The sequence below is a fragment of the Sinocyclocheilus rhinocerous genome, unplaced genomic scaffold, assembly GCF_001515625.1.
Source record: "Sinocyclocheilus rhinocerous isolate Xijiao unplaced genomic scaffold, SAMN03320098_v1.1 scaffold2194, whole genome shotgun sequence".
Classification (NCBI taxonomy): Eukaryota; Metazoa; Chordata; class Actinopteri; order Cypriniformes; family Cyprinidae; genus Sinocyclocheilus; species Sinocyclocheilus rhinocerous.
This window is the reverse complement of record NW_015652304.1, coordinates 611981-630548: the sequence shown is the minus strand read 5'-3', so window position 1 is coordinate 630548 and position 18568 is coordinate 611981. Positions and strand designations below refer to the sequence as shown.

At 36.3% G+C, this 18568-nt stretch overlaps 2 protein-coding genes across 3 annotated transcripts; one reads left to right on the top strand and one right to left on the bottom strand.

Moving 5' to 3' along the window:
* Positions 1–1583: 1583 nt before the first annotated feature.
* On the bottom strand, positions 1584–4356 carry krtcap2 (keratinocyte associated protein 2). The gene is made up of 5 exons (XM_016520678.1): positions 4264–4356; positions 3197–3351; positions 3026–3089; positions 2047–2113; positions 1584–1892 (listed from the first exon to the last, which is right to left on the bottom strand). The coding sequence occupies exons 1-5, from the start codon at positions 4265–4267 to the stop codon at positions 1775–1777; spliced, it is 408 nt and encodes a 135-aa protein (XP_016376164.1). The 5' UTR covers positions 4268–4356; the 3' UTR covers positions 1584–1774.
* A 332-nt stretch (positions 4357–4688) lies between these two features.
* LOC107714687 (tripartite motif-containing protein 46-like) lies at positions 4689–18116 on the top strand. 2 transcript variants are annotated; one of them, XM_016520625.1, is made up of 12 exons: positions 4689–5097; positions 7125–7380; positions 8278–8428; positions 9966–10164; positions 11053–11199; positions 11461–11556; positions 13768–14021; positions 14222–14343; positions 14442–14789; positions 15990–16219; positions 17368–17435; positions 17540–18116. In XM_016520625.1, the coding sequence occupies exons 1-12, from the start codon at positions 5038–5040 to the stop codon at positions 17928–17930; spliced, it is 2322 nt and encodes a 773-aa protein (XP_016376111.1). In that variant the 5' UTR covers positions 4689–5037; the 3' UTR covers positions 17931–18116. The 2 variants fall into 2 exon arrangements, with proteins under 2 accessions (XP_016376111.1, XP_016376112.1); XM_016520626.1 differs by lacking the exon at positions 4689–5097 and adding an exon at positions 6140–6164.
* Positions 18117–18568: the final 452 nt, after the last annotated feature.

Below are 18568 nucleotides of genomic sequence, written 5' to 3'. Positions count from 1 at the left end.
AGAGGAGAACTGGCACCCCGACTGAGACTGGTTTTTCCCAAGGTTTTTTCTCCATTCTGTCATCGATGGAGTTTTGGTTCCTTGCCGCTGTCGCCTCTGGCTTGTTTAGTTGGGGACACTTCATTTCCAGCGTTATTGTTGACTTGATTGCAAAGATACTATTTAAACTGAACTGATGATGACATCACTGAATTCAATGATGAACTGTCTTTAACTGGAAAATTAGTGTTTACTATTGTCATTTTGCATTATTGACACACTATTTTCCTAATTAATGCTGTTCAGTTGCTTTGACACAATCTGTATTGTTAAAAGCGCTATATAAATAAAGGTGACTTGACTTGACTTTTTAAGACCAAGTAAAGAAAATATAATAAATTGAATAGAGCACAATATGTCAATGGTCTGTAAATGTCTTGTATAAGCATCACTTCAGAGTCTGTAAATACAACTTCCAATATATCTCCATTAGTTTTTAATACATTTTTTCGTGCAAAAAATAACTAGCTCTGCTCCCAAACACTAGAATACGGAAATAATCATCAGTATTTTCATCTTCTGTTCCAGTGCAAATGTCTTAAGATTCTTAAATCAAGATAAATTTACTTGAGAAGCAAAATGACAAGATAAGAAGTCTTGTTTTATGAGAAATGTTTAATGTTTAATACAAGAAGTTTTCATAATCCATAGACAGATATTTATGTTTTAAGCATAAACTCACTTAATTTTGTTCATTTTTTCAGAAAACAAGAATTCATATGTTCAGTTTGCATCTTAAGTAACTGTATCTTGATTTAAGGGTGTTTAGATATTTGTATTGGAAAAGTGCATTCAACATTTAATGGCATGACTGAATTTCATTTAAGACTTTCTGCCCTGATTTAAGACCTTTTTAAGCCTTAATTTGTCTAAGGACGAATTAGCACTTTCTAAGACCTGTTGAAAACCTACAGAAACTCTGATGTAAAATAGACTTCCATGAGTTTTGTCCTTCTGAAAATTCAGTGCTTGTGTTCATACAGCCTGCAGAACGATTTCAGCCGATCACAGCAGTTTCACAACTATCTGGTTTTAATTGAAACACATTGAACAAATATTTGGGTGAGCTTCAACTGGTAGAGGCCCATATTTTTTAAATTCCATGCTAATTTGATTCTTATCTGCAGTTTGTCCTTTTAAGGACCGAGTAGATTAAATAGAAAGTTGACGATGATTGGAATTTTTTTTTGTAGGGTCAGTACCGGGGACTGAGTCAGCTGAGAGCCCCAGGATGCATTGTGAGGCCTTAGGCAGTTAGCCAACACAGTTTAGCATACACAATGGGTGGAGAACCCAGAGCGATGAAAACACTTTGCGGGTTAAGGTGCGGTCACAAAAGTTAGCTCCATGTCTGCATGGGAAGCTTTTACACATCCGTACAAGTCTCCCGATTTTACAGATTCCTATTTCTGACTGGATATTGTCTGTGACATTTTGCTGAGTAACGATAAATGTGACTGCACCTTTAGTCATCTAGGAAAATAAGCAAAATGACACATGCATTCTTTCATTAACTTTTAATAACAAACCCCTTAAACAAAATATATTGTAAACAGAACCAAAAAAAACCCCACATATGACTGGTATGACCAAATGTGTTTAGTTATCTTTCAGTGTGAATGGAATGGACAAAAAAGGTCTGCTGTTGGCAAACACATCAGATTATGTAGTTTCAGCACACTGCGATCTGGAAGCTGAATGGGTGACTGTGATAATACAGGATGAGGTAAGAACTTCAGTTCTTCCTTTTGGCTTTGCTGGTGGGTTTGGCGGGAGTTGGAGCAGGTGCAGCCTGGTAAAGAGCGGCTGACACTTTGTTGATGTAGTACAGTGCAAAGACAGAGAAGATCAGGCTATACGAGAGAGGACAGAGAAAGAAAGAGCAAAACAAACAGTGGCCAATTAGACATGAAGTTAATAAAGGTGAAGTGGGTTTCCTGTGGGATGACTCAAGTTTTTTCTATGGTAATCAGTTACTATAAGCATAAGTAATATCGTCCGACTTACCATGTTGTCACACACACGCGATGCACCAAACCAGATGCAAACAGAGAGAGGCACAGGCACAAGACAACTAAGGAGAGATGAAATCTTTTTCAGACAAGTACAGATATTAATTCTTAATAAAATCAGTCAGAATCTGAATTAAGTTGTATAACAAATTTGTATAATTTGTTCATTATTAAAACGCCACTGTTCAAAAGTTTGGGGTTGGTGAGATTTTATAAGTATCTTATGCTTTTCAGGATTGCATTTATTTGATCACAAAAACAGTAGTATTGTGAAATATTAGAGTTATTACAGTTAAAATAACAGTTTTGCTGTTTGAATATATTTTAAAATATAATTTATTCCCGTTTTCATTTTCAGCGGCCGTTACTTCAGTCTTCAGTGTCACATGATCCTTCAGGAATCATTTTAATAAGCGGATTTGGTGCTCAAGAAACAATTCTTATTATTAATGTTGAAAACATTTGTGCTGGCTAATATTTTTGTGTAAAATGTGATGCATTTTTTTCAGGATTCTTTGAAGTTGTTTTTTTATTGAAATCTTTTGCAACATCATAAATGTTTTTACTGTCACTTTTGATTAATTTAATGCATACTTGCTTAATAAACGTATTAAGTTCTTTCAAAAAAAAAAATCTTGAGCCCAAACTATTGAATGGTAGTGTATAGTGCAGGGATCCTCAAATCTGGCCCACGAGATCCACTTTCCTGCAGAGTTTAGCTCTAACCCTAATCAAACACACCTGAACAAGCTAATCAGTGTCTTCAGGATCATTAGAAAATCACAGGTAGGTGAGTTTGATCAGGGTTGGAGCTAAACTCTGCAGCGCATTGGCCCTCCAGGGCAAGATTTGAGGAACCCTGGTATAGTGTATTCATCTGAACCTTCTGCAGGCTAGGAAGATGATACACCAGACAATATCAGTACAACAGAACATTTATGAACGGTCTTGTGCATATTCTTTCTCGCACTTACTCTCTGGGAAGATTTTGGCTTGGAAGCCTTTGCCAAAAACAAGGTTCTCCAGGTTACTGAAAGCCTGTAATTGGGGGTTAAGAACTAACAGAAAACAGATGCGCAACACTTAAATAATGTTGAGGTTACACAAACTAGGGCTGTATGCATGACAAAGCAGCAGAAGGATACAGTAAGAGAGCAGACAAACAGCACAGATCCCAGGAAGCCCCCCAGGATGGTCAGCCACTCTGAAGAGCCCAGCTGCCTACTGAACATCTGCATTCCTGCAAACACCAGCACTGACAGCAGACTGGACAACACCAGGGACGTGCTTGTGTTCACCGCTAAAGAAACAGAGAGAAAGACCAGTCTAGAAATCAAAGAATATTATTACCAGTCACGTTACTATTATTTTTCATTCATATTATTTATTTAAAAGAAAGATTAAAAAAAAGGTTAAATTTGCACTGAGATTAAGTTTAAACTTCTCTGGAATGTATTTTAATTAATTCTACTAAGAAAGAATTCTGAAAAAATAAGCGTATTGTTTTTGACGGCTAATGTTGACATTTGGTTCCGCGACGGAAGTGTTCATCACGGAAGAATTCTAATCGGGAACGAGAGCAGAGAGCGATAAAAAAAACAAAAAAAAACCTCTGATCATCTTTTGTTCTACAGAAAAGAAACATTAATATACAAAAACGAAGGCAAACAAACGTCAAGGGGAAAATCGTATTATGGATCGATTACAAAGCAGGCAAATCTGCAAGAATTTTTGACACGTCAGTGTACGCCCTTCAAAACGTTCCGTGTGGAAACAAACACTGTAACAGCTACAATTTTCAACTTTTGTTTGCTTTTAGTGGTTATTTGCTTATATAAATAGTAAGCATTCACTAGTATATGTTATTATTCTTGTTCTTTCGCCTTTTCTACAAATACTGTGCCGATGACGATTGAAAACGTATGGAATGTTTTAGCATGGTATAACGTTAGCAGTGGGCTAAATGTCATTCAGATTATACAATGTTTTGTGTTTTTTAAATTCTCAAACACAAAGGGACGAAACAACCACATTGCTAATGTTTTCAAAGTGATTTAAATGACGATCTGCAGCAGGCAACTATTTTGCAATAAATGGCTAAAAACTTTCAGCAGTGCTATTTCATATTCATGCGCGCAAACTAGCCGACAGAACAGTGCCATTAGACAGAACATGATTTATCCCGAATAATTCATATAAAAGCTACACTCACCCATATTTGACAGCTGTAAGGTAAAGAGACAGATTTAACTCCTCTCTTTTCAGTCCCAGGGCCAGCAGAGCAATATGACGCTGACGCACGCGACGCTAAAAACGGTGCCAAGAGCGAACTCGCCTCCACAACCCTACAGCGCCATCTAGTGGACAGAAGCGAGTAGTCCCTGGAATGGATTTTTCGTGTGTTTTTAGCCTTTAGAAGATAATTGTCTTGAAACACGTACAAACAAACAAACAGTGTGTACATGTATATTTTTAACAACTATAATATCAAAGCGGCAAAATACACACGTTTTAAAAATGAACGATATTATATTATATTATATTTTATATTATATTATTATAGCCTATTTTATTGTTCCACCCTTGACTGTGCGTGCGCTCAGCATCCCACCTGCGCATGCTCTTTAGTGATCTCCCCCCGAACATCTCACAACATCCATCGACTACATGGATGGCTCAACATCCGTCTGAACAGACCACAGCAAGCACTGTTGGAAAACCCCTAAATCAACATGGACTGCGTTAAATTGGACTTCTCAGATATATAGCCTATTATACACACATAATATCATAACTTAAAGGTTCGTCTTATAACTATAAATAGCCGTCAATTTCAGTCGCAGGTACCACCATTTCGGTTTATTTCGCGGTGTCCTGATCTTAATAAGCTGTTAGTAGTTTTTAATGATTCTATAAATAGAAAAGGGCGCTCGCTAATAGCGTTATTTCATTTGAAATTAATTTAACCACCGGCATAGTTCCAGCAATGGCAGATGCGGAGTTGCAAACCTTTACATCCATAATGGACGCTCTCGTGCGCATCAGCGTAAGTAGCTACATTTGCATCGTCAAAACCACATATTTGCACATTATCCGTGATTTGCATGTGGCTGTTATTTAACACACGAACGCACGCCATCTTTCTAAGAAATGGGACATTTTTGTGTTTTTCATAGCCAAATGTAAGATAGCGTTAAAATAAATAAACACACCATTCTTTATTGAGAGCATGCATATAATTTCCTCGGAATGTAGGGGAAAACACCTGTAAGCAGAAACCGAGTAGCTGCATTTTTCATCCTTTCCTTCTTACTGACACGCATGTAGGCCACGGCTGATTTTCCTCTGGTATTATATGATGCATTTGCTTTCAATCGCGTAGGCCTAATATATAACAGAATAGTACGAGTGTTTATTTCACCGTTAGTTCAAGATTGAATACCGGCGTATTAGTCTACCTCAGAATCGTATTGACGCATATCAGACGTTGATACAACATATCAATTTTTTAATGACTTGAAGGAAAAACAGAGAAGGCTTTTTAAATCCAAGAAAAGGTAAAAGGCCTTATCAGTGTCGATCGACAGGATGCATGTTGCCATAGAGACGGGATGCAAGAGCGCTGAGGCCTCGAGAGCCTCTGTGGGAAACGACTGCGTGAAGGGCACGTGGAAAAAAGACGGATAGGCGAATGTAATTATTTGAATGGCTTATTGACAAAATTAAATGTAGGCTATATGCTGTCAGCTGTGGGCAAAATAATGACCAGAAGCTGAACACTGTCTCCCAGGCTGGTTTCAAGATATTCTTGCTAACCAGCTAAACTAGCTGCGCATCTGTCTGCAAGGATGAGTGTGTCAGCATTTTCTTTGCATTTGAATTGAAGCAAAAAATATCGGAAAACCGAACAAAACAAAGGCACAAGACTGTGTACTAGTGAAGAACCGACGTAATTGAATTAAGAACAATCATAATGCAGTTTTTCACCATAAATTCCAATGTTAAACATGATTATTTAAAGAATAAGTTGAAATTACGTGGACTGACAGCTTCAACAAAAGCACAAACCATCAATGAACAAACTCGGAGCTCACAGTAGGTCTGCCTTTAAAGGTTTGTCATTTATCATTCAAAATCAGTTCCCCTGTAAAGAAAATGAATCTACTTCAAGAACTGTTGAACTCTATTATAATTTCTTTCATTTAGATTCCACTGGTGTATAATTATATTAGCCTATGGTTGTTTTATGGGTATGATCAAATTGGAAAACTAATTAAAATGTTTACTTCACTAAGAATGACTCTAAGTTAATACCAAATATGAAGCTCAGGTGGTTGGAATGTAAATAATCAAGATTTCTGTAACCTTGATCTTTAGAAGCCACTATCAAGTTTTTCCAGTTTGAGGAGTGACACTTTTACTTTCTGGCATTTGAAATGTTTGAGTTGCATTTGCGCACTCCTCTTGGAAAGATCAAAGATGACTATATTTGAACAGATTTCTCAATCAAAAACAACTCGTAACTCTTTCATTTATGAATAAAATGGAGCTGCTGCAAATATCAGTCATATTGTATGTCACTTATGATTTGAATGTTGCATACAAGGATTTCCATTGTGACTCCAATACTGTGAAACTAGACTAATTTGTTAAAAAGAATAAGAAAAAAGGAAGTATTGACTGCGGTTTTAATAAACAGTATGGCTGTTTGTGTGTGTTGATGTTTGATATGCACATCTTTCTCTTGATATGCAAATGTTCTGACCTTTATGAGTCATGACTAACCTATTTCCATATTGTTGACCTTACAAGAACTCAGTCCATAGCACAATCCATAATCAATTTCAATCATTAAAATGGAATAAAAAATTAAACTCCAAATATAACATCTTTAAAATCTACAGTGCTTCAAAAATAAATAAAACCATGACATTACACATATAACATCAAGAGTTAACTATTTGTTGTCAGGATATATGGCTTTGATCTGTGTCTATAAATATCAACATAATGTTTGATTGCATGTTTTCTTCTGCTAATTGTTTATTTAACTCTGTCTCTTTCTCTGTCTAGTCCAATATGAAGAGCATAGAGCGAGAGCTGCACTGTCCAGTGTGTGAGGAGATGGTGAAGCAGCCGATAGTGTTGCCTTGTATGCACAGCGTGTGTGTGCTGTGTGCAGCAGAAGTCTTGGTTCAGAGAGGATACCCTCCACCCGAACTCCCCCCAGAGCCCAACACTCCCACCTCAAGCCCCATCACACGCTCTCCCCGACAGACACGCCGGCCTCCACCCAAAACAGACCGTCTAGACCGGGTGATCAGAACAGGTTTGTGTGTTCATTAACAGACACCGAGATCAAAATTAAGTGTGCTGACATTTTATTAAATGGCATTTTGGGACGACTGATTCTGATTTGTCAATCAATTGGTAACTCAAGTATTTTTATAGTGAACACTAAACTGTGCACTATGCCATTAAAATGTTTGGGTCGATAAGATTTGTTAATGTTTTGCTCACCAAGGGTGCATTTATTTGATCCAAAATACAGTAAGCGTTGTAATATTGTGAATATATATTCTATTTTAATATATTTTAAAATGTAATTCATTAATTATTTATTTTTTATAAATACAATATTTTTCTAAAATTAATTTGTTATTTAATTCAACTTTACATATTTTAAAAAACATTTAAATGACATTTAAATGTTGACAACTGCATAGTTTCGATTAAATATGATTTCTAAAACAGTTTGAGTAATTATATTGCTTTTTATTTACTAAAATAATTGTAACAAATAAAATAATAAAACATGATAGCATGTCAATTTAATTATTTATTTGTTATAATTATAATATGTATATAACAATTATTTTATTTAATTAAACAATGTATTTTTTAAACATTTAAATAGCATTTAAAATGTTGGCATAACAGCATAGTTTTAGCTCTGTGCAAATGTTTATAATGATACTGCATCATTCAGATGTATTGCATCTGTACAACACTTTGCAGGTGCGTGTGTGTTTAAATATAGCAGCCGTCGTTATGGGCTGATTCTGAATGCGTCAGCCCACAGTGGGCCTCTGGATTCTGTTCTCTTTCTGCATTGATTAGCTTTTCCTTTCTTCTTCCTGACTTAGATTTATTGGGGCTTAAAGAAGCTTTAATGTTGGAAACAACTTTTTCGAACTGTATCTCTCTCTCCCTCCCTTGTGTGCAGTGTGTGGGACACATCCAGGACGGAGGCGTAAAGACACCCCACCTGTGATCATGCTGTTCCCCTGTCCCACCTGCGGAAAAGATGTGGAGCTGGGAGAGAGAGGGCTTGCAGACTGTCTGAGAAACCTCACGCTGGAGCGCATAGTGGAGAGGTCTCTCTCTTTCTCTCTCTCTCACACGCAAACACACTTCCTCAGAATTCCTGCTAAATTAAAAATTAATTCCAGTATCTGTGCTGTACAATGCAGAAATGTTGTTCTACTGGTTTTGAACACTTGAGATGTTCTGAACTTGCATCTATTCATAGGCACATCACCAAAGAGATTGATAACTCACAGAGTACGTGGACCAATGAAATCACTACTGGCATAGCAAAATGAAGTGGAGAAAAGGAGGAGACAGAAACATATTTAGTTTCTTCCTTCCAGTAAAGAGCACACATGACTCCCATTCTGTACTTGAGTAAAATGGTCACAAGCAATTAGCCTTAAGCTTTCAAAACCACAGTAATGCTGTGTACGTTCAGTTATAGCTTTCAAAAGCAAGAGAATAAATATTTAACTCAAAAATGAAAATGTGATTCAAAACCTGCAGAACTTTCCTTCCTCCATGGAACACAAAAGGAGAAATGTTTGAAGAATATATTAACCAGAGTGAACTGAGTTCCAAAATAATAATAATAAAAAACCTCCATAAAAGTAACATAAAACCAGTTATGCAATTTATTCAAAGTATTTTGTTTTATGTGAAAAACAGACTGACATTTTGACATTATTCTATGTAAATTGCATCAGCATCTTTTAAAATATGATGCATTTAGTTGCAACACATCAGGTTTGTCATTTTAACATTGTGATGTCAATGTGATGTGACCAATTATTATTATTGTTGTTGTTGTTGTTGTTGTTGTTAAATTGTGGCCACTATTGAGCTACATTAAAATTGAAATACATTAAAAGAATGAATTAGTATAGCGTGGCCACGATTTCATTAAAATCGCATATTTGTTTTAAAATATAAAAATAAATATTTGTGTCTGATCAACGACCACCATTGCTTATGATGACTTAAATTTAAGTCATCATTTTCTCACCTTCATGTCGTTCTAATGCCGTATGCCCTTCTTTTTTTTTCAGACCACAAAAAAAAAAAAAAAAAAAAAAAAAAAAAAGTCCTGTGAACTTATTCTTAAATCATAGCAACAAGATCTATTTTGTCATGTGTGGAGCTTCGTACATGACTGATCGTGTCTGTTCGCACAAGATGTGTTATGGAATGTAAAAACAAAACATTAAAAAGACATTTAAAATATGTATGTTAGATTGTTAAACTATTTAAATAAGGACATGATGTTCCTTTTAACATCTATAATAAAGTAAATCAAATCTAAAGGTAGGTAATATATCAGTTTCTCCTCTCACATCAAGGGTGAACACTTGAGGGTTGAACATTTGTGAGAAAACTGGGGATCTGAATGCTTTGGAGAGCTGAGATGCATCTATATGTACAATACACCACCCACACACACACATGCTAGAATGTATGTGCACATACAAATATATAATAAAATTAAACAAGCATGCACACATGTAACCCAAGCCATACATGTTTACTTTTCAGATGAGCCTGATGTTGTTCATTTCGAATGCACAGTAGATGACTGATGTCTTTCTTTGTTCACGTGTGCAGGTACAGACACACAGTGAGTCTCGGCAGCATGGCAGTCATGTGTCAGTTCTGCAAACCTCCTCAGGCTCTGGAGGCCACCAAAGGCTGCGCTGACTGCAGGTCCAACTTCTGTAACGAGTGCTTCAAGCTGTACCACCCCTGGGGCACACCGCGAGCCCAACACGAACACATCCTGCCCACACACAGCTTCAGACCCAAGGTAAAAGCACACAGGACCATTCTGAGAGATGACCAACACTAATGTACCACACACATAAAGAGAGAGTGTCTTTGAGTCAAACCATAAATTCCTGTGTTGACATTTAGGTTCCACTTTTTTCACACCTGCCAGTGTTTTGAAGAACTTGACCAGCAATATACATTACCATTCAAAGGAATTTTTGAAAAGAAATCAGCAGTGATGCATTAAATTGACGAAAAGTGAGAGAATAGACATTTATAATGTTGCAAAAGATTTGTATTTCAAATAAATGCGGTTCTTTTGAACTTTCTATTTATCAAAGATTCCTGCAAAGATGCTACATTTGTGTCACTGCTTAAAATATTACGCTGCACAGTTGTTTTCAGCAAGAGATGTTTCTTGAGCACCAGATCAGCATGTTAGTATGATTTCTGAAGGATCATGTGATACTGAAGACTGCAGTAAAATTCAGCTTTGCCATCACAGGAATAAATTATATTTTAAAATATACTGGAATAGAAAACAGTTTTTTTATATTACTGTATATTTAAAACATAAGTGCAGCCTTAGTGAGCATAAAAGCCTTCTTTCAAAAACAATAATAAAAAAAAATCTTACTGACCCACATTTTTTAATGTGTTCTGTATACGTGCAAAACAGTATTTTGCATTATTTTTATTTTTATTTTTGGCCATATGACAATGGACTCTTTTATCTATTTTGAACTTAATCCCATGCAAATAATATTCAAATATTGCCCTTTTCCACAGTAATCAACACAGATGATTTTTGATCAACTGTTATAGTCTGAAAAGTTCCTCTTAAACTCATTTCCTCTCTCTCTGTCTTATTTCTTGCCCATTTCTCTTCCTTCTCTTCCTTTCTCTCTCTCTCACTCACATGCAGGTATTAGTGTGTGTGGAGCATGAGCAGGAGAGGTTGCCGTTTTACTGCAGGTCATGTCAGCGTTTGTTATGCCCACTTTGTAAACTCCGTCGAGCCCACAGTGGACACAAAATCATGCCTATTGCGCTGGCTTACCAAACTCTAAAGGTATCCATTCCGGACATTAATCCTTATGTGCTTTATAGTCTTTAGACTGTAAACATTATAAATATGCCCAACATGTCCTTCTTTCCTGTATAAAATGGTTATTTGGGCTAATCTTTCTAAGCTCTAGCCCTGCGCAGCTCTGAATGATCAAGGGCAGAGAGGAGAGGATTTCCTCTCAATGACCAGGGAGCTCTAGCAGAAGCTCTACGGTGTTGTTGGTGCTTAACGTAACTCATCATTCTCCATGTTGTGAAATCACAGGAGAAGATCACCAAGGAGATGAACTACATCTTGGCCAATCAGGAGTCTGTACAGGCACAGATCACCCAAGTAGAAAGCGGCATCGCTCAGACTGAGGTACACAGCACTGGTGTTTTAATTATACTTTTAGTGTTTGTGAGACACCTCTTCATTTCAGCGTATGAAAGTAGTGTGGCGCGGGGAGTGATTTTTCCAGGTGTTATAAACTTTTAGCAGTCAAAATAAAAGAATAATGGAACTCGTGAAATATGATGTTGAAATATATATATGCACACACAGTGGTGGCCAAAATTATTAGAACACTAGTATTTTCACCACACTGTAAAAAAAATCCGTAAAATTTACGGTAGAAAACCGGCAGCTGTGATTGCCGGAATTTTACCGTAAAAAATACGGTAGCAACGTTTTAGGTTTTACGGTTTTAACTTAAATTTACAGTTAAATACCGTAATTTCATTAACTGATGAAATTTTATTATATACCAACCTATTGAAGTACTAAAATCTGTTTTGTACCTTTGTAATACACTGATAACCACCAAATGCAGGTGGTGATGAGAAAGTCACACGATGAACCAAAGCCTATCACAAGCAGCTTTTAAATAATAACATATATAGAAGGTGCACAGTGTCATTCACACAAACACCAAACACCATCATGGTAACACACATGAAACTGAAATAATGCAATAAACATTCATTAACAACATTACGTATAACACACAACCCTAATATACAAAACTGATAAGAAAAAACTAAAAAGAAACATAGTTATTTAAAAAAAAAAAACATCAAATTTGAAATGTAACGCAGGGAATTCTGGGAATGTCAATTTACAGTTATTCACTGTAAATTATACGGTCTTTTTCACTTCCAAATACGGTATACTACCGTAAAATTAATGTCCAATACATGTAATGTCCAATACAGTTTTTCACCGTATATAGTAGGGGAATTTACCGTTAACCATTTAACAGGTTTTTACTGTAGCATTTTTACAGTCTTTTACCGTTAAATTCACGGTCATTTTTTACAGTGCAGCTAAAACATTGTTTAAAGTCAGTTATTTCAATTTTTTGCTGTAGTGTGTCGGCTTACATTTCCAAACATTCATTTTGCCATTAATTGTAATAATCCAGTGAGATTTTTGTCTGACAACAGCCAGTGCTGCACTCAGAGATCTGATCTGATCATCATCATCCAGTCTTATGACATTATTTTTGACAGCATCCTCATTTTACAGCATTTTTACGCAAGTGCCTAACAGTACTGTAGCTTTGCAGGTAGGTTTCTTGAAGCGTCTTGGAGACGTTGTCACAGTTCTTCTGGATTGAGTCTGTCTCAGTTTGTTCTGTTTCTTCACGTCATTCCAGACAGACTGGATGATGATGATCAGATCAGATCTCTGTGGGGAGCAAAAATCTCACTGGATTATTACAATTAATGGCAAAATAAATGTTTGGAAATGTAAACTGATATTTCCTACTGACACACTACAGCAAAAGATAGAAATAACTGACTTTAAACCATTTTTTTAGCTGGTGAAAATACTAGTGTTCTAATAATTTATATATATGTGTATGTGTGTGCGTGTGTGTGTTTGTGGACAAATGTCATGGCATGGCCAAGGTTCATTGTTAAAATTAAGAAAATATATACAAAATGTAATTAAAACATCTGTTATTATTGTTGTTATTATTATTGATAATATTTAAATTTAAGATATATTATAATTTCATGTAAATATTTTAAATATAAAATATATGAATTATAAAATATAAATTGAATAGATTAAAGTAAATTGAAAATTTTGATTTAAAATATTTTTTGACATTTAAAAAGACACAATACTTCTTTAATAAATGGAAATAAAATCTAAAGGTGGATAATAGGTCACTCTCTATATGACTTACCTGGAATGATGGGTGGTTATTTTTTTGTATTTTGTTTTTTTCAGTGGTGTTTTCACTTGAAATAATTGAAATATTTATTTGTGAAAAATAATGACGACCAAATGTGATGGTCGAGATGACAATACAATACAATACAATACAATACAATACAATTAAATTATTGATAATAATATTTTTTATTTAATATGTATTATTGTAATTGTAAAATATGAATTAGATAAATTTAAATAATAAAAATGTTTACATTTTAAATTATTAAAATATTTATGACATTTAAAAAATACATGATGAGAGGTCTCCTCCCATATGTAGTAAAAAATATTTAAAGAAATTCTCAGTCAAGCTTTGCTATTCTGCTCTGCTGTCCTGTTAATTCTCTGTACCTCTGTGTTCAGGTGAACAGCGCAGTGGCTAAAGAGCAGCTGAATCAATGTGTGAGTGAATTGCGCGGTGTGCTGGCGGAGCGTCAGGGGGCCTTGGCCATGTTTCTGGAGGGGGCCCGTGCACAGCGGGCAGGGACTCTGAACGCACAGCTTTCCGAAAAACAGAGTCTTTTGGAAAATGCAGCGCTGCTCACATACACTCAAGAGTTGCTTAAGGAAACTGACCAGTCGTGCTTCGTGCAGGCCGCCAGAGTCACGCACAACAGGTTAGAGTGTATGCTTGTGGGTGTGGGTTGCTGTGATTGTGCAAATCTGGCCATTTATGAAATACGAATCCCACAATAGCCTATTGTGTGTTTCCATAGAAACATTTTCAAAGTACACAACATAAATGTGGGAATATTATGTTACACATGATCACTTGGTATACAGAAAGCTTGATTTTTATCTCTTTTTTTCTCCTCAGACTGGTAAAAGCAATAGAAAATCTACAGCATTTCTCTCTATTTGCTGATCCCTCATTCCGACACTTTCAGATGGACGTCTCCAGAGAACTCAAAGCGCTCAGCAGCATGGACTTTATACAAGGTTTTCATAAAAACGTGCTTTTCTGTGTCAAATATAATAATTAAATGCACATGCATTTGAATTAGCATTTAATCCCACCCCTTATGTTCCTTCTGCAGCCCCATTGGCTCCTGTGATTGACACTCAAAAGACCTTGGCCTATGACCAGCTGTATTTGTGCTGGCGCCTCCCACAGGACTCCGCCCCCGCCTGGCACTACTCAGTGGAGTATCAGAGGAAAGTGGGCGGAGCTGGAGCATTATGGGGCAGAGTCTTGTCTGAAGGAAGCTCAGGAAGTAATGGCACACACTGTTCATGGCAGCGTCTGGATGATGTGGGTGGGACCAGTGCAGTGATTGACAAGCTAGAGATGGACAGTGTGTATGTCCTGAGAGTTCGAGGCTGTAATAAAGCAGGGTTTGGAGAGTACAGTGAGGAGGTGTATCTACACACACCTCCTGCACCAGGTAAGATGCACAAATATACAAACATACTTCAGTCTGAACCACTTCAAAATATCAGAGACACATTTCTTTTTCTCCAGCTCCCCAATTTATTGCATTATTGAATGTTTTGTTTTATTTTGCATCTTTCCCACTCATTTTACTTCTTCGACTTGCAATTTACATTGTCTATCATCCACTTGTTTTTCTGTTTTCTTGTCTATCCATCCATTTGATGATTCATTGATGTTTTGCTCTCATGCATTCATTTATTGATATTCATTCATTATCCATCCATTCTCCATTTATCCATCCATCAATGTATTCATTCATTGATTTATTGATTCATTCATCTGTTTTTTGTTCATTTTTGTTTATTCATGTGGCATCTATCCATCTGTATCAATTATTCATTTATTTATTGAATGATTCATTTGTTTATATCAGTTCATCCTTTCATCCTTCATTTATCCATCCAACCATGCATTTATTTGTCTGTTTGTTCGTTTGTTTGTTTGTTCACTCACTTGTTCATCCATCCATATAGGTTCATTGTCTATCCGTTTCATTGATTCATTGATCCATTAATCTATCTTCTATCTATCCATCCATTCACTGATTCATTCATTCTTCTGTTTGTTCGTTTGTTCATTCGTTTGCTTGTTCATCCATCCGTCCGTCCTTCCATCCAATCCATCCATCCATCCCACAATTCTGTCAAACTGAACCTGATCTTCTTGTGCTATTAGATGTATATTACATTCTCTTTCATTTTCTCTCATACAATTAATTCTGTTGCTTATCAGTAGTATATTTCTCCATGCATATCCACAACTCTTTGACATGTCTCTGTTTTTGCTCTTCTCTCTGTATTATTTCTCCTTATGTTTCCTGTTATTCTCCACCTTCCTTTGCTCCTGTTATCTCTGCTGTTTCTTTGACTTGTATTCCTGTTTAACTGGAATATATCAGCAGCTTGATCTCCTCTGAATCCTAAAGTCCTTGAATATGTACAATCTTCCTGCTCTCCTCTGTTTCCCTCTTTTCTCCAAATTTTCAATCCCATTTCTTCCCTTTTTCGCTTATCCATACATACCACCCTCTTTATGTCTCCTATTTATATGTTCACTCCCTCATCCTCTTTTTGTTTGTGTTCTGCTCCTAATGACCTGGCCTTTCCAAACCTCTCCTCCACTCCATTTCTCCTGCATACCTCAATCTCAGTGTTGTCGTTCTGCCTGGATTCCCGCTGGGGCCTACATGCGGAGCGGGTGGCGCTGGGAAAAGGGCAGACATATGCCCGGAGTGTTCCTGGAATGACTCTGTTGCAGGCTGCAGATCGGGCCCTCACCTCATGTCACCTCACCTCTGACCTCCTTGTGGCCGATGTTTCCATCACACAGGGACGACACTACTGGGCATGCTCAGTGGAGCCTGGATCCTACCTGGTTAAGGTCAACATAGAAATTAGTACATTCAATTGATCAGAAGTGACAGTCAAGCCATTTATAATGTTACAAAAGATGACTGTTTCAAATAAATGCTGTTCATTTGAACTTTCTGCTCACCAAAGGATCCTAAAAGAAATGTAGCACAGTTTACACAAAATATTAAGCAGCTCAACTGTTTTCAACAGTATTGAAAATGTTTCTTGATCACAAAATCAGCATATTAGAATGATTTCTGAAGGATCATGTGACACTGAAGACTGGAGTAATGGCTGCTGAGAATTCAGCATTGCATCACAGAAATAAATTACATTTAAGATATATTAAGTTGAAAAGTTTGTTTTCATTTTATTCATTTATTATCAATTTTAAATTGTATATTACACATTTTAAATTGTTGCGATATTTCACAGCGTTACTGTTTTTACAGTATTTTTGATCAAATAAATGCAGCCTTGGTAAGTATAAGAGACTTCTTCCAAAAAAAAAAAAATTTTTTTTTTACCAACCCCACCCTGAACGTGTGAGCTGTAGTGTACAGCTGATTTGTTGCAAAAATTGATGATATACAGTACGTTTTAAATATTTCATTTTTTTTTCTGTGAAGTAATATGAAAAAAGTATGCCAAATTACTGAATTAAGTTTTATTTTCAAGGATTTAATTTTTAATGAAGATTTTTTTTTATTCGTTGTATCATACTGACACTTTTGCATTTATTTATTCCACAAAAAATAAAATGAAAACAAAATGAATTTTATTAAAAAATAAAAACCCAAGTTCACAGAAGTATATGTGACCCTGGACCACAAAGTCTTAAGAGATTTATACATCATCTGAAAGCTGAATAAATAAACTTTCTATTGATGTATGGTTTGTTAGGATAGGACAATATTATTTACAAAATATCTTCATGGAACAAAATATCCTAATGATTTTTGGCGTAAAAGATAAATCTATAATTTTGGCCCATACAATGTATTTTTGGCTATTGCTACAAATGTACCCATGCTACTTAAGACTGGTTTTGTGGTCCAGGGTCACATATTCAAGTTATATTTATGAATTGCATTTTGGTATATTAATATATTTTAATATAATAAAATATATTTTAACCTGAAAAATCTAAAAACGAGTTGTTTTCTCTATGTGTAGGTGGGAGTGGGTATTGAAGCAAAACTACAGGAGTGGTTCCATCTTCCACAAGACATGGCGAGTCCACGGTGAGGAGAAACTTTTAGGAGTTTAAGAGCTGACTAACTCAGGGTGACTTACATAGGCTATATTATTGATGATTTTATTTTTTTCCTTCCATTTCTCTCCATAGGTACGATCCAGACAGTGGTCATGACAGCGGCGCAGAGGACGCCCAGGACAGTCCTCCTCCATTCTGTTTCCTCACAATGGGCATGGGCAAGATCTTACTACCTAAGTGTGGGGCGTCTAACACTTCTACCGGTCCCCTCACTGCCCCCTTACCACCTCGCCTTGGACTGTGTCTGGACTTCGAGAAGGGGCGGCTCACTTTTTACGATGCACACTCTTTGCGAGTGCTGTGGGAGGGGACTGTTGATTGCTCCGCCCCTGTTTGCCCAGCGTTCTGTTTCATTGGTGGAGGTGCTCTGCAGCTGCAAGAGCAAATAGCCAATTGCAGTACAGAACAGAACCCACCGAGAAGAGTGACCATCCAAACACGTGCCACCGACGCCGGTCACTAAACCGTCTGATCGCTTTGAAACTAGTCAAATCAGCACCTTTAAGCAAATCTTCTTTTATCGTTTTCTATCGACTTTGTTTACCTGCTTATTTCGTAGCTAATAATGCAATGACTGATGATATTTTATATTAAGATTCATTTAATTTCAAAGGATAGACATTAAAAAGTGGTTATGGATGCTAACAACATGTAGGTCAATATTAAATAACGAGGAATCGTTAGTTTTTATGGCCACAAAATCAAAAAAATGAAATCAGGTATGATTCAGGTTCACTCATAACACCTTCATTTTGAACATTCTTATGAAAGCAAATGATTCCTCGCTATTTACAAACTCGTTTTCCAGCATTGTTAGCATGCGAACCGCCTAATAAGGGTGTGCTAATAGTTAGTAAACATCTTGATTTGTTCATTAACAATGTACAGTATGTGCTCTTTACAGGAATGTAACAATGCCTTGAAATGTGATCACATTGCAATTCAAATCCATTTGAGACCGTTTATGGCTGTCTTGTTTATCAGTTTCATGTTTCTAAGTAGTTCCCAATGTCTTTGAATTGTCTTGCTACTTTGAGGCTCAACCAAGATGCGAAAACTTTGGTTGGACATGTTGTTTTGGTGTCAGTACACGTCCTGTGC